This window comes from Ovis aries, chromosome 3 (genome assembly GCF_016772045.2).
Source record: "Ovis aries strain OAR_USU_Benz2616 breed Rambouillet chromosome 3, ARS-UI_Ramb_v3.0, whole genome shotgun sequence".
NCBI classification, from domain to species: Eukaryota; Metazoa; Chordata; class Mammalia; order Artiodactyla; family Bovidae; genus Ovis; species Ovis aries.
In genome coordinates, this window is record NC_056056.1 from 188,630,823 (window position 1) to 188,647,513 (window position 16,691).

The following is a 16,691-nucleotide window of genomic DNA, read 5'->3' on the forward strand; positions in this document are numbered from 1 at the left end:
TCTTCTCTCTTAATTCTTTTTTGAATCAACTGAATTTTTGCTTATTTTTCTTTTTGTTCTGTTCATCCTTCTCTGTTGGCTCTGTGAAGTCTTTCAGTCGTGTCTGACTCTTTGCAACCCCATGGACAATAGCCAACTAGGCTCGTCCGTCCATGGGATTTTCCAGGCAAGAATACTGGAGTGTGTTGCCATTTCCTTCTCCAGGGGATCTTCCTGACCCAGGGATCGAACCCAGGTCTCCCACATTGTAGGCAGACACTTTACCGTCTGAGGCACCAGGGAAGTCACTGTGTTACATATTAATACGTTTTTGTATTTTAAAAATTATGCTATGCACACTCAGTAAAGTAAAAAGTTAATTGATATTTAGCTAATTCCTGTACAGTTCAGAACCATGGAACTATTTAACTCTGATCACTCTCTTTTTACTTATATGCAGATATCTGATATGTAATGTTGTAGTTTTTAAAAAGTCATATGTTAGTCAGTATTATTCTGTTATACTAAAAATATTTATTTACATTTATTCACAGGTTAGTTTTTTCCTTCCAGTGTCTTCTTAGAACTGATATTTTTATACTAAGATAATTTCCCTTCTACCTGAAGTATATCCTGGAAAGTTTTTTAGTGAAAATCTGTTAGTGGTAGAGTTTAGCTTTTATCTATCTAAAAATACTTGATATCACCCTGTTCTTAAAAGTTAATTTTGCTGGGCACACAGTTTCAACTAAATGATTACATTCAAAGAAGTGATTCCAAAATCCTCTGGCTTGTATTGAATCTGAGACACTAGCAGCGCAATGTGTTGTGTTTTCTGTATTTGTGGATTCATACCTTTCATTAGTTTAGGAAATTTCCAACCATTATCTCTTCAAATATTGCCTCTCTTCCATTTGTCTATTATTCCACGGATGCTAAATATAATACATTGATACTTTCTCATTCCGTCCCTTGTGTTTCTTGGGTGTTAGTCATTCAGTTGTGTCTGACTCTTTGTGACCTCATGGACTGTAGCCCCCAGGCTCCTCTGTCAATGGGATTTTCCAGGCAAGAATACTGGAGTGAGTTGCCATTCCCTTCTTCAGAGGATCTTCCTGAGCCAGGGGTTGGACCCAGGTCTCCTGCATTTCAGGCAGATTCTTTAACGTGTAAGTCACCAGGGAAGCCCTGGTGTTTCTTAACCTCTCTTTCATAGTTTTTCTCTTTCCTGTCCTCTGTTTCATTTTGAGTGATTTCTTAAGATCTATCTTCTAGGTTATTAATTAGTTGTATTTGATTTTCTATATTAAACCTACCTACTTAGTTTAACAATTATTTTTTGTTTCTGGAAATTTTTATCAAGTCTGTCTGGCCATTTTTGATGGGCTCTTTCTGTTTTTTTCATTTAAGAAAAGTATCTTTAATGTCTGTAAATATTTATAATAGTTATAGTTTAAGTTGGTAATTAAATTGCCAACATCTGCTGGATCATTGAAAAGCAAGAGTTCCAGAAAAACATCTATTTCTGCTTTATTGACTATGCCAAAGCCTTTGACTGTGTGGATCTCAATAAACTGTGGAAAGTTCTGAAAGAGATGGGAATACCAGACCACCTGACCTGCCTCTTGAGAAACCTGTATGCAGCTCAGGAAGCAATAGTTAGAACTGGACATGGAACAATAGACTGGTTCCAAATAGGAGAAGGAGTATGTCAAGGCTGTATATTGTCACCCTGCTTATTTAACTTCTATGCAGAGTACATCATGAGAAACGCTGGGCTGGAGGAAGCACAAGCTGGAATCAAGATTGCTGGGAGAAATATCAATAACCTCAGATATGCAGATGGCACCACCCTTATGGCAGAAAGTGAAGAAGAACTAAAGAGACTCTTGATAAAAGTGAAAGAGGAGAGTGAAAAAGTTGGCTTAAGGCTCAACATTCAGAAAACTAAGATCATGGCATCTGGTCCCATCACTTCATGGGAAATAGATGGGGAAACAGTGGCTGACTTTATTTTTTTGGGCTCCAAAACCACTGCAGATGGTGATTTCAGCCATGAAATTAAAAGCCGCTTACTCCTTGGAAGGAAAGTTATGACCAATCTAAACAGCATATTAAAAAGCAGACACATTACTTTGTTAACAAAGGTCTGTCTAGTCAAGGCTGTGGTTTTTCCAGTAGTCATGTATGGATGTGAGAGTTGAACTGTAAAGGCTGAGCACTGAAGAGTTGATGCTTTTGAACTGTGGTGTTGGAGAAGACTCTTGAGAGTCCCTTGGATTGCAAGGAGATCCAACCAGTCCATCCTAAAGAAGATCAGTCCTGGGTGTTCATTGGAAGGACTGATATTGAAGCTGAAACTCCAATACTTTGGCCACTTGATGTGAAGAACTCACTCCTTGGAAAAGACCCTGATGCTGGGAAAGATTGAGGGCAGAAGGAGAAGGGGACAACAGAGGATAAGACGGTTGGATGGCATCACTGACTCAATGGACATGGGTTTGGGTGGACTCTGGGAGTTGGTGATGGACAGGGAGGCCTGGCGTGCTGCGGTTCACGGGGTCGCAAAGAGTTGGACATGAATGAGCGACTGAACTGAAATGAAAGTAAATATTAGTTATAGTTTAAGTTGGTAATTAAAGTGTATGTTTGTTGTTGTTTTTGCTGATGGAATAGCAGCTTGCTGCAGTAGAAACTTTGGAAATATTCGAACTCATATTTCTTGAGTATAGTCTACAGTATAATTGCTGAGTTGGACAGAAAATAGTAAACAACTATTGGAAAGTGTGAGTGAGTGACCAAAACCAGGCAGAAACCTGGGGCAGGGGAGGTGTCTATTCTTGGAATAAGAGAGTGTCATTAGATGAGTTTCCCATTTTATAGCCTTTTTACTGGTAGCACCTTTAAGGTGGTACCAAACATGCGGCAAAAACTCAGATAGCCAGGACAGTATGGTAGTACTAGTATTAACAAAGTTCTCGACCTGAGCTTTGCCCAGTCTGTCACTTTTACCAGTGCCAAAGATTTTCTAGCTCTCTGCAGATAGTGACTGAGAACTGGAATTAGTTAGCCATCATTCCTGGAGAAGGAAATGGCAACCCATTCCAGTATTCTTGCCTGGAGAATCCCATGGACGGAGGAGCTTGGTGGGCTAAAGTCCACAGGTCGCAAAGAGTTGGACACGACTGAGCGACTTCACTTTCAGTTTCTAGCCATCATTAAACAGTTGATCTCTGCTGATATCGATGACCATTTATATCCTGAGAAAGACACTTTGTAAATGCTTTGACTTTCATGAGAACAGTAATGGGCAAGCTGGAATAAAATGCTGCTTACACTGGCTTGCAATAGTATTGGGTTCAAAGAGGTTGAGCAGACAGCCTAGAGAGGATCAAGGAAAGAAAATTATTAGATGTAGAAGGAAAATCTGAGAAGAAAATGATTGCTTTCTTTGGCTAGATTAAGACTTTAAGCTTTCAGAATATACAGGCAAATCCTTTCTGAAGTCATGGTTAGGTAATACATGTTTCTCTTTGAGAGGTAATGTGTAATTCTTTTAGTTTTTTACCACCAGTTCTACCAGCATCCATACTGTGAATATAAATGTTTCACTAAATGATGGCTTCTTGCAGTGATTTCTAAAAATGTTAATGAGTGAGCAACAGCATTGCCTTTGTAGTCCTCAGGATATGCATTTTGTTTAAAGGTCTTTAGGTCATTTGGCATAGATGATAGTGCTGATCAAAAAATTTAAATGTAAGGATTCACTCAGTATTTTTGGGGATTTCTATGTAGTATTGTTTGATAATTTAGTGTTTATGCTATAATTTATATGTGGTTTAGATTAATTTTATCTTTCATGGAAGAACAACTGGAAACATTTGAAATATGTAAGAGTAAGCACAATTTCAACTTTGGAAGGAACCAATTTTAGAAATATTAGCAGCAACAAACCTGTGCATGGTTGAAAAACTTACATGTGGAATTAAATATACTTTTAATGTTTAAAGTATTTGTGTTAGTAAAAATATATTATTGAAATAGGAAACCTAATAAGAGAAAATAATGTTCAACTTTATTGATTTAACTTTTAAAAATCTCACATTTCCAGTGGCAAAAGGGAATTTAATTCTACTTGTCAACATAGGCAAAATATGAGTCCAGGCCATGAGTGAATTTTCTATGCTGCATCTGTTTTACATTTACAAGTTAGAACACTCTTTGGCAGAAAGTTTAACAATGAAATTACTTCCCTTTTTGTGTGATTAGAATTGTTTATGGTGTTATGCAGAGGTGTATCCACAGGACTTCTCAGATCTAAGGTATGGAACTAGACATTTGTAGAACTTAGTATTTCATGTTAAGTTACTCTGAATCATGAGACACAGTAGTTGGCTTACAAACAAGAATATACAGGCCTTGTTGTTGCTGAGTTGCTAGGTCATGTCCGATTCTTTGTGACGCCACAGACGGCAGTGTGCCAGGCTTCCCTGTCCTTCTCCATCTCCCAGAGTTTGTTCAAACTCATGTCCATTGAGTCGGTGATGCCATCCAACCATCTCCTCCTTTGTTACCCCCTTCTCCTCCTGTCTCAATCTTTCCCAGCATTAGGATCTTTTCCAGTGAATCAAGTTGGCTCTACAGGCCTGGAGTTTGGCTTTTTACTTAGGCAACTTGAGTATTGGTCAGTAAAAAAATGTCCCCGATACTAAATGGCAAGACTTTAAGATGCTAAAACACTGCCTTCTAAGACTGTGGTGAATGAATGGAACAAAGATCACACACTAGTACTTTGCTTGGTATGATAAAATAATAAATAAACTTCAAGCAATTTATTCTGAACAGTTAAACGTTCAAACTACAATATATACAATATTTTAACCAATACAATATCGTAATTAGCCTCCAATTAAAATAAGTTTATATTTAAAAAGATAAAATCAGAATTTGCTACTGAAAGGTGATACCAAAGCCAACTTTGATTACGAAATAGAATCAGAGAAATGAGAAACCACAGAAATAGAAGGAATTTGTGAGATCACAGCTGCCCCATTTAGAAAATGAGGCAGAGAGAGGTTAAGTGGCTAGCATAAACACAGCTGTAAAGTGGCAGACCAGGGATTTGAGCTCAACATATGTTTCTTCTCCTCTACTACTACTTCTAAGTGACAGTAAGGGAGGGTGATGTGCCAGGGTTGACCGATGGCGGGTGGTGGGGCTGTGTGGGGTAGAGGGGCAGTTTTGCTAAAAGTCAGAAAATTGCAGCTAGAGGAGAAATTCATATGGCCATCAGGGTAAAACTCTTAACTCCCAGTTAAGCATCACCGACTTGATGGATGTGAGTTTTGAGTGAACTCCGGGAGATGGTGATGGACAGGGAGGCCTGGTGTGCTGCAATTCATGGGGTCGCAGAGAGTCGGACATGACTGAGCGACTGAACTGAACTGAACTGAAGGGTAAAATGGTTTGTGACAGAGTCCTGACAGTCCTGGAAAGGTAATTCCATCATTCTTATGAACCTGGTCACAATATTAGCTCTCTTTCTTACTAATAGTTTTTAATGACACCTACTGTGGATTCCCCTTCTTCTCTCTCCCCTCAAATTCATTTTCTTTAAATGTGCCTCAAAACCATTGTATTAGAAATAAACTATATCACCTAATTGCACAAGGATTGCATATGTGTGGTAGGCAAATATAAGGAAGATAACACACTTTAAAAATTATGATATTTCAAAGGTAGAAATATCAGTTATGGCTTCATGAGGAAAAACATATGACTAACATATTATATTTTACCTATTTTGTGGCAGTTTCTTTACAATTGGTGGAGTAATAAGGGACGGAAGACCAACAGAGTAATTTGCTTTTTTTTGGAAGTCTACTTAAAAATTGGAAAGCCATGTATTTTTATATAATAATTTATTTACACTCCATGTGTATTCCTAAAATATATGCTATTTAATTTTGCCTACCTATGCCTTCTGTATAAATGGAATTATATAACATTTGAGACTTACTTGTTTTTAGCTCAATTTCATGTATTTGAGTGTTGTTGCATGTAATTGCAGTTTATTCACCTTTTAAATTAGTTCTCTTTTGCTTGAAATTACACACTTGTAATGGTATATTTATTCACATTACTATTACTGATGGACATTTGAGTTTTTCCAGTGTTTGCTATCATGAAGTGTTGCCTCAAAAACTCTTGTATTAACACATGTGTTCAGATGCACAAAATTTACAAGATTTCTCTAGGGGGCATATCTGTCCAGTTAAAATTTGATTCATGTATATTTTTGATTCATATTTATGTATAAAATCATTCAAAGTAGCTAATGAAATCTCCTTATAGATACCTTGGAAGGTCTAATTGTTGAATGATTTTTTTCTTGTTAATTACAGTAAACAAATAATTTACAGTTATGACCTTATGAAGAGAAGATAGGTATGAAGGATAACAGGTTTTATGTTAGCTGAGTTTCAGTGACAGATTGAGAATTTTTGGCTGTGGCTATAATTGCCCATTTGGTCTACTTGCTGATTCAAACAGGGGGAGATTAATACATCCCTTTAAAAACTGTACTGACAGATTGAAGTTGAAAGGTTCTATATGAGATACTTTTATTTAGAGCAGGCTGTTTAGGTCCTTATCAGGATTTGACATTTTTGATAACTTTCTGAGATATGTCACTCTGTCTTCCATCTACTGTTAGTTAACCATTTGTTACTGCCAGTTATTTTTATTGATTTTGTGATCTATTAATACCAAAAATAACATTATTGATTTATTCAGTTGTTCACTAAGAGTCGGATAGGACTGAGCGCCTTCCTTTTTACTTTTCACTTTCATGCATTGGAGAAGGAAATGGCAACCCACTCCAGTGTTCTTGCCTGGAAAATCCCAGGGACAGGGGAGCCTGGTGGGCTGCCGTCTATGGGATCACACAGAGTCGGACACGACTGAAGCGACTTAGCAGCAGCAGCAGCAGCAGCAGCAGTTGTTCAAAAAGTGACTCAGTCATTCACTCAGTTAATACTTAACATCTTGCATGTTTGAGGCCTAACATTTAGATTTGGGCATAATATGCTCTCACATGTTATGGTGAGAGCTTCCCAGGTGACACTAGTGGTAAAGAACCCACCTGCCAATGAAGGAGACATAAGAGATGTGGGTTCGATCCTTGGGTTGGGAAGATCCTCTGGAAGAGGGCATGGCAACCACACCAGTATTCTTGCCTGGAGAATCCCATGGACAGAGGAGCCTGGCAGACTACAGTCCATAGGGTTGCAAAGAGTTGGACATGACTGAAGTGACTTAGCATGCATGCATGCATGCAGAACTGAAATGTGCTGACTCTCCTGCAACTTACAATTTGTAGTGCTAGTAAAATACGCACGTAAAAGACAACTGGATGGAGTGTGAGAAGTTCTCTTATAGAGGACAGCCTCAGGTACTGTGGGAGTATAGGTGCTACTAATCCAGTCAAGAAAGATTGGAAAGTGTTTAAAACATATAGATTCTTAGACTGTATCCTCAGAAATTTCTGTTTGGTAGATAGGAACCAAAGAAAGGTATTATTATTATTACCTCATGTATATATGATTCAGCCAATGAGCCAGATTCGGGAAACACTGTTTATGAGTGAGAAAAATGGGAAGTAATCATGAGAAGGTATTTAAATGACTTCAAGAGGGTATAGATGGCTTTCAGATGATTTTCTGCTCATTGGCCAAAGGTTGATCTTTATATTTGTACCTATTCAATTGTAAATCCTTGTTTGTAAGTTATAAAAGTTGACTGCTCCAGTGGTGGATGGGAAAGCCTGGTTTATCAGTAGTACACGTGAAAACACCTGAAATTGTTCAGCTATAATGAGTGTCAGGAGTGGGCTTGACTTCCATGGAAGCTGATGTAATCTTAGGTAGCATAACTGTAAGCTTAGTGTCAGAAAGAAGGAGGTGAGAGACCTGTGACCCCTGCACTCGTTGGAGATGCACCTGGTTTCATGTGAATAGTCTCTGGGATCACATTTATGGGTGTGTTAACCCTTGGACTGCAAGGAGATCCAACCAGTCCATTCAGAAGGAGATCAGCCCTGGGATTTCTTTGGAAGGACTGATGCTAAAGCTGAAACTCCAGTACTTTGGCCACTTCATGCGAAGAGTTGACTCATTGGAAAAGACTCTGATGCTGGGAGGGATTGGGGGCAGGAGGAGAAGGAGACGACCGAGGATGAGATGGCTGGATGACATCACGGACTCGATGAACATGAGTCTGAGTGAACTCCAGGAGTTGGTGATGGACAGGGAGGCCTGGCATGCTGCGATTCATGGGGCCGCAAAGAGTCGGACGCTACTGAGCGACTGGACTGAACTGAACTGAACACTTGGATGCGTGAAAGGATGTTGAGCTCCTTGGTAAATATCTATATGAGGGAGAACTAGAGAGAAATAGACTTGTTCATCCTAGAAAAAGAAAACTTAGTCCAAAAGAAAGAACTGAGACCAAAAAGGGAAAGTTATTTGGGAAAGCCAGTCTCATTGTTTTTCATTTATTCATTTAACAAATATTTACTTAGTGGCCACTATAACTCATTCTAATGGGTGCCAAGGATATAATGGTAAACTAGATGGATTCAGTTTCTGACTTCATGAAGTTACAATTTATTGAAAGTTCAGACTAATAAGCAAGTAGTTAGAAAATGTAAGTTCTGTGATGGAAAAAGACTATAAAACAGAGTGGGAAGATGGTAAGTGGTGAATACTCTGGCCCTGAGGGTATTCAAGAAGAGGCTCTTGGAGATATTATAGAAGTTGTTCAGTAAAGTCATCTTTAACATTTAACATCTGTGATCATATATGTTTTTATAACATTCACACTGTTGTAAAATTCACACTTGTTTCACACTGTTATAAAATTCACACTTGCTTCTTTATCCACCCATTTCATCATAACCTTCCCTTTCTTCCATTCTCTCTAAACTCAGTTCCAGCTCATTCAGTCTGTATGATGAGATGACTGTCTTTGTAATTTCACAGACTTTGGTTTGTAAGGAATAGGACAAATTCTTCGAACTGAAGTCACTCTTAATTACTAGTGTTTTTATCTGGGCTATTGAGGATAGGCATAAATATTTATGTAAATGCACTGTGACCTGACTGATGGCTTTAGTTTTTTCCCATTCCTCTTGATGGCAAGCTGTCATGCAGGTGGAGACTCCTTGGGTGATTCTAGGGGAGCCTGTATTTCTGTGGGAATGGCAGACACAAAGACTAAGTAAAATATCAATGCCACTTTTAATACATATTTTTTGTGCTCTAGATGAGTTGTTATTGTTCAGTTGCTAAGTCACGTCCGAGTCTTTGAGAACCCATGGGCCACAGCATGCCAGGCTTCCCCTGTCCTCTACCATCTCCTGGACTTGTTCATGTTCATGTTCATGTTCATATCCATTGAGTCAGTAATGTCATCCAACTATATCTCCTCTCCAGTGCCACCATCCTCTGCTGTCCCTTTCTCCTTTTGCCTTCAGTCTTTCTCAGCATCAGGTTCTTTTCCAGTGAGTTGGATGTTCTCATCAGGTGGCCAGAGTAGAGCTTCAGCTTCAGGCCTCCCAGTGAATATTCAGGGTTGACGTCCTTTAGGATTGACTGGTCCAAGGGATTCTCAAGAGTCTTCTCCAAATTTGAAAGCATCAATTCTTTGGCCCTCAGTCTTCTTTATGGTCTAACTCTCACATCTGTACATAACTACTGGAAACACCATAAGCTTTGACTATACAGACCTTTGACAGCAAAGTGATGTCTCTGTTTTTTAATGTGCTGTCTTGATTGTCGTAGCGTTCCTTCCAAGGAGCAAGCATCTTTTAATTTCATGACTGCAGTCACCATCTGCAGTGATTTTGGAGCCCAAGAAAATAAACTGTGTCCACTTTTTCCCTTCTGTTTGCCATGAAGTCTCTGAATTAGACTATATGCTTTTTTTTTTTTTATTATTGAGCTTTGCATTCTTAACTTTTTTTTTAAAATTGGAGGGTAATTGTTATGTTGTTATGATGTTATATTGATTTCTACTGTATATCAGCATGAATCAGTATACAGATAACCCCTCTCTCTTCAGCTTCCCTCCCACGCCTCCCCCCATCACACATCCACCCCCCTTCCCGCCCCCGTTGTCACAGAGCACTGAGCTGAGCTCCCTGTGCTGGATAGCTGCTTCCCACTGGCTCTCTGTTTACACATGGCGGTGTGTACATGTCAGTGTTCCCCTCCCAATTCATCCTACCCTCCCCTTCCCCCACAACTTAACTAGTTAGAAAACCTGGAGTTTCCCTCACAGCATTTTTTTAGATTTAAATATAATATTGTGACATCCTTAGGACTCTGAGCCTTGCACATTCAGTGTTACAGCCTGAAGTTGGATTTTGTGGAGGTTTGGGTTTGCTTTCTCTCGACCCATTGTGACTTCCTGTTTCTAAGAAAACAATTTTGAAGACTCTTAAAAGGAATTTCTTGCGTGCTTGGCAGCTCTTGTAAAACCACATTTTAGCAAACCAGTATGAATGAAGTATACTAAAAAAAAAATCAAACAAAAAACTATATGCTTGATCAAATTATTATTTTGTTTGGTGGAAATTGGATCTTATAGAGAAATCCAGTGATTTAGGAAGTGTCTGCTTTTGTAAACAGATAAACCAGGAACCAAAAGTTTCGTCTTGATTTGGTTAATTATTCTAGGTCAAGGGGACTGTTGATCATGAATTGGGGTTACTTTATGCTGGGGTTAATGCATACTAGTGAATGGGGTTTACTTTTGTCTTGGGGTTAATGTGTGCTTTTTAACAAAGTTCCAACTGGGGCATCGTTCTTTAAATGAGCTCATAAATTTGGACTAACTCATGTGCATTCTCACAGTATTCTGGAGAAAACCCTAATGGCTCTCATTATTTAGTCAATGGAGAAAATGACTATCAGTGAGTCTTTTGGTAGTTAAATATTACCCTGACACAGAGATTCATGTCTCCTGGCTCTCAGACCAGAGATTCAGCTTTTCTGGGAATTGTCCTCAAAATTGCCTTTTCATGGATATTTTAATAGGGGCAAGTTTTTGTAACTAGAAAGGTACTCTATTCATTTGAGTAAATTTATTGAGTACTCATCACCAAGTGTCAGGCATCCTTCTCGAGGAAGATAGGAATAGGGCAGGTGAAGTCCCAAATGTTATTATCTTAAACGCTTAATATTTAAGGGCCTACTCTATGCTAGAAACTGTGCTAGGTACGTTACAGCAATGAAGTTAGTGAGTCCTCCTGACAATACCATGAGGTGGGTACTCATCTGTGTTTGCTGGTGTAGCGAAGGAGGTCCAAACCCCCACCTGGCTGGGCCATAGTTGAACACAGGATGAGCACTTTTCATCCTATTGTGTCATCACTCTGTGAGCCTGATCTCATAAGCTTACACATTCCTTATAAAAATAAGAGAACACTCTCGCATTCATGCTGGAACATGAAAACTTGGGCAGTCTAATCCCTGTTAATGTTTTGATGTCTGTGTTCCAGTCCTCATATGTGTCTCTGTAGAGGGGTGTGTGTGTGTGTGTGTGTGTGTGTGTTTAAATACATACAATATCTTATTGATTTGTTCCCACTTATTTTCACCACATATTATAAATGTTTTCCACACTACTGCCTTTAAAAAATAGAATTGTAAATGGCTCTGCAGTGTTTCATGGTTTGTCAATATCATGATTTCTCTAACGTTTCCTGCTGCTGCTGCTTGGTGCTTAGCCATGTCCGACTCTTTGCAACCCCATGGACTGTAACCCACCAGGCTCCTCTGTCCATCGAATTTTCCAGACAAGAATACTGGAGTGGGTTGCTGTTTCCTGCTCCAGGGGATCTTCTCTACCTGGCAATCGAACCCTCATCTCTTAGGTCTCCTGCATTGGCAGACGGATTCTTTACCACTACTGCCACCTGGGAAGCCCACCACTTAACAGTTTTTCAGTTTTGAGTTTTCTAAACCCTGCTTTGATTCACGCCTGTATAACCAGATCTTTTTCCAAATCTATGACTATTCAAACATTTCTGAATGAAGAGTGGTATTAAAAACTTTTTGTAAATATTGATGCAGTCTCTGTGTGCATTTTGTGCTCTATGAACATGACGATGTCAACAGTGTGAATGTTCTTTTCCTTCCAGACTGGTGGATGACCGATGTGTGGTGCACCCAGAAGCAGGGGACCTTGCCAACCCTCCCAAGAAGTTCCGAGGTAGGAAAGAAATACTTACTTTATACTATATGACCTAAGTGGGGGTATTTTTGTGTCTTAAAAGAAGTAATATTAGAACTTTATTCAATATAAAACTTTCAAATAAAAATATATCTGCTGAAAACTCTTTCAAAAGTTCCCCATTGTTTTTCTTCCTTGACACACTGAAGGGCTGATACTGAAAGAATAGCTTCAAGTTTTGTTTTGCTGGAGAGTAGTCTGTATGTTAAGAGGCCACTTTTCAAACCGGTAAATATAGCTGAATGATATGTATTTATATATTTCCGTGACAGTTACACCATAAATATTAGTGTTTCCTTGTCAGCTCTTTATTTTTGTAAAATCTCCAGCATGGTGACACTGATGTGTTAGTTTCACTTTTAAAATGTCACTTTGGATGGTACGTAATAACTAACAGTTGTCTTAGAACTCCGTTCTAGGTATAATTTTAGAGGCAGTGTCATATTATCAACTGAGAAGTTGTTCATAGTAGCAAGTTGATTATGACTGTTACAAAGAGAAGGATTAATGGGACTTGTAGAGAATCATAGACAACTAAGACCAGTCATTAAGAGCTTGTGCAAGTCAAATTAATACTTTATAGTATATAATATAATGATAACAACTTGAAAGCAGCATTCATTTTGAATACACTGTGTCAGCATTCCTCCTCACATTGGTGAAAGACAGCTTTAATAAGGGAGCCTGATCGGGACAGAGAGTCAGAGGGGTTCGCTGGAGCCCCAGACCCAGGTCAGGATGCTGTCCGTGTGCATGGGGGAGGAGGGAGCCTTCACGTCTGGTGAGTGTTTCCCATGCTTCATGTTCTGTAACTTTCTTACACCATTTTTATTATAAGGATTTGCAGGAATATTGCATTTTTGTCTCAGAGAGTGACAGGCACCGTAAATGTGGTTTGAGTGACATCAGTCACTTTGAATACGCCATCTACTTGTCTCTCCATGTGGGGAAATTAGCATGAGAGCAGATTGAGGGAGTGATACCACCCATCAGTGCGCCTGGACCCGTGCTCAGTGGGGACACTCCCCCAGCCCTGGGCACATGAAGTCTTCTCACAACACAGTCCCCATGGACGAGGGACTCACTGCTGACCTGCTTGAAGGAGAGGCAGCAGTTGTGATAAACCAGACACAGAGTGCTCCAGGAGAGCTTTCCAGAGACTGTGCAGTAAGTGTGTGGAAATGATTTTAGAGGCAGAAGAGGCTAGAGGAGGCTGATGGAAGGACGGACACTATGAAAAAGAACATACAGGTTCTAGAAAGCGTGAGCGAGTGTATTGTATGAGGAGATGAGGAGACTGTGGTATGGAAGAGAGAGCTGAGGAGATTACCCAGAATGCAGGGCAGAGGAACGTGTGAGCAAGTCATGAAAAACCAGTGCTGGGGAGGGGCCGAGAGGGTCTAGCAGCATCTAATCAGATTCTAGAAGGAGAGGCCGGAGTGCGTGAGAATGAGGCAATGTGTAAAGAGATATGGGTGAGAACTTGCCTAAGTTGTAGAAAGCCACTGTTTCTCAGGTGGAGGAGATATATTGAATTCAGAGAAGGAATGATAAACAATTTCAGATCCACAGACTCTCTTTTGTGAACTGTAAGATGTGGAAGACAAAAAGTTTTAAAAGCAAACTGGGACAACAGATCTGTATTTGTAGCAGAAAAAAGCGTGGAGTCTGGGTTTGACCGCATTTCTCGCCGACTGTCATCTTAAGTAGGTCACCCAACCACTTAGTGTCTCCGAGGACATCTGTCATTGCCTGGTGGGACCAGGGGTGGATAAAAACAAGAATAATCTTGCCACACAAGGCTCTGTGTGGCTTGGATTATTTCCAGAGAATAAATGTAAAAGTGTTTTAAGTCATTATACAAATGGTAGCTAACTTATGATAGAAAGACATAATGTATTTCCTTTAAACATAATTGGCTCTTCTCTTACATTATAACCTCTTCAAGGGCAGGCTTTTCTTTTTTTCTGTTTGTGTTTCCCAGGCACAGAACTTTGCCCATAGTAGACATCAGAAAAAAATAGCCATTAGCTGTTTATGGGTGAGAGACCCACACTTTCCCTGGGATCGTGTGATACAACTTGGTTCCCAGGGGTGCTTCATACTTCATGATCATGAGCTTGTGTAGCCTTATTCCTCTGTCAGTCAGGGGAAGTTAGTCTGTCAAAGATAAATCTTCAGGGTTTGTGGCTGTCTTTTTCCTTTAAATATTTTAGTGTGTCTGAGGGAACTCTGCAGTAACAGCTCTGTACCCAGGAGGTAATTATACACAAATACTTGGTGTTATATGATTCAGCGGGCATTGGTTCAAAGTATGAATCATTCAGGTGCTCCGTCCACCCCTGGAAGGCTGGCTTTTCCTGTAATCTAATACGTTAGGTCATTGTCGTTGCTGGTTTGCTCTCATTTTCTACCTCTTGTGTAAGACTAAGTCATTTGTCTCCACTCATCATTGGAGAAGGAGGGTATCTTGTCATTGAAGATTCAAGACTCCTTTTTGTCTGAAAGCTCTGACTCTTCTCCTTGGATTCTTGGAGGCCCCTCCTGACGGGGCCCCAGAGAATTCCATGAGATGGGCTTGCGTTGCTTTCCCTGGCCTTCATATTGCTTGGCAGACCTTGTTTTCCCAATCCTGTATCCTTTCTCATACCTTATTCTTTTGCAGCTTCATCCTTCTCTTCCTGAATGTGTTCCTACTCTTCCCTTTGGCTGTAACAGCCATCACTTTTGCATAGATTGACCTCCCAAGATCACCACTCCTGCCTTTCCAGACCACTCTGCCAAGTTTCCAGAGCACCCTCCCTTATTGTTACTTTTTAGATAATATGAAGAAACAACAGTGTATCCCCAGTTCAGCTGCACCTCACTTCCTTTTGCCTCAGCAAATGGTGTCTGCAAATTAATTTGAAACAGTTTTTATTTTTCATACTTACCGTATGGTTTGTTCAAGCGAATCATAAAATTTTAGAGCTTCTAGAAGGCAATTAGCAGTCAGTTAAGGACTTCCCTGGTGGTACAGTAGATAAGCATCTGCCTGGAATGCAGGGGACACGGGTTCGATTCCTGGCCCGGGAAGACTCCACATGGCCCAGGAAGACTCCACATGGCCTGGAGCAACTAAGCTGTTGTGGCAAAACTACTGAGCCCATGCTCTAGAGCCCATGAGCAGCAACTGCTGAGGCCACATGCTGCACCTACTTAAGTTTGTGCTTAGAGCCTGTACTTCACAGTGAAAGAGGCCTGTGGAGGCCTGTGCACCTCAATGAAGACTAGCCCCAACTCGTTGAAACTAGAGAATGCTCATGCACAGTGATGAACACCCAACGCAACCAAAATAAATAAATAAAAAGTAAATTGAATATGGGTCTCCCAATTTTTAAAATGAGGAACCAAAATTTTAAAGAGGTTAATACAATTATCCCCAAGACACACAATTGTACAAGCAATATTCCTTTGACGGGTTCCCTCTGCTTTTCACATGAACAGAGGAAATGAAGCTTTAACAAACAAACAGCTTCCCAAGGGTTTTTTAAAACCTGGCGGATGGACAGCTATTTTCAGTAACCACACCATCAGAATAGCACTAACAGAAGCACATTGGCTTTCTCTTAAGTAAGTGCAGAAGTCTTTTCATGATCAAATATTCTTTCATTTTTAAAGATCAGCTATAAACTTTGGAATACATTTAGGTTATGAGGAATCGTAAAGGGAGTATAGAGAGTTCCCTTCCACCCACTTTCCCCTGTGTTAGCATCTTATATAACTGCGGTTCATTTGTCACAGTTAAGAAATTACCATTTGTGCATTACTGTTGACTAAATTCCAGGCTTCCTTTGAATGTCACCAGTTTTCCATTATCCTTTCCGCAATCCCGATCCTGTTCAGGATCCCACGTGCCATTAGTCATCATGGCTGTTTAGTCTCCTCTGGTTTCTTCCACTTTCTCAGTCTTTCCTTGTTTTTTTTTTTTTTTTTAATGACCTTGATACTTTTGAAGAGTACTGGCCGGATATTTTGTAGAATGTTCCTTGATTTTGGTCTGGCTGATGTTTTCATCATACTTAGACAGGGGCTAAGGTTTTGGGAAGGGATATTAACTACCTTTTTCCCTACATCATATCAGGGGCACATATTGTCAACATGATTTATCGCTAATACTATTTTTTGATACATAGTTGTAAAGAAATATCTGCTTATTTGTTTGGCTGTGCCAGGTGTTAGTTGCAGCATGTGGGATCTTTCAGCTATGGCATGTGAATTCTTAGTTGCAGCACGTGGGATCTAGTTCCCTTACCAGGGATTGAGCCCAGGCCTCACTGCACTGGGAATGCAGAGTCTTAGTGTGAAGATCCTGATGTACACTTTAGCCCTCCTCCTGCACACTAAATGATAGCAGTTATTTCTATTGACTTTAC

The 16,691-nt window shown here is 39.9% G+C and overlaps 1 protein-coding gene across 2 annotated transcripts in view; it reads left to right on the forward strand.

Moving 5' to 3' along the window:
- ITPR2 (inositol 1,4,5-trisphosphate receptor type 2) overlaps positions 1 to 16,691 on the forward strand; it is a 604,865-nt gene that overhangs the window by 45,544 nt on the left and 542,630 nt on the right. For both annotated transcript variants that reach the window (XM_004006770.5, XM_060413298.1), the window contains exon 2: positions 12,185 to 12,255. In XM_004006770.5, the coding sequence (XP_004006819.2) occupies positions 12,185 to 12,255 (71 nt within the window). The remainder of the gene's footprint in view (positions 1 to 12,184; positions 12,256 to 16,691) is intronic.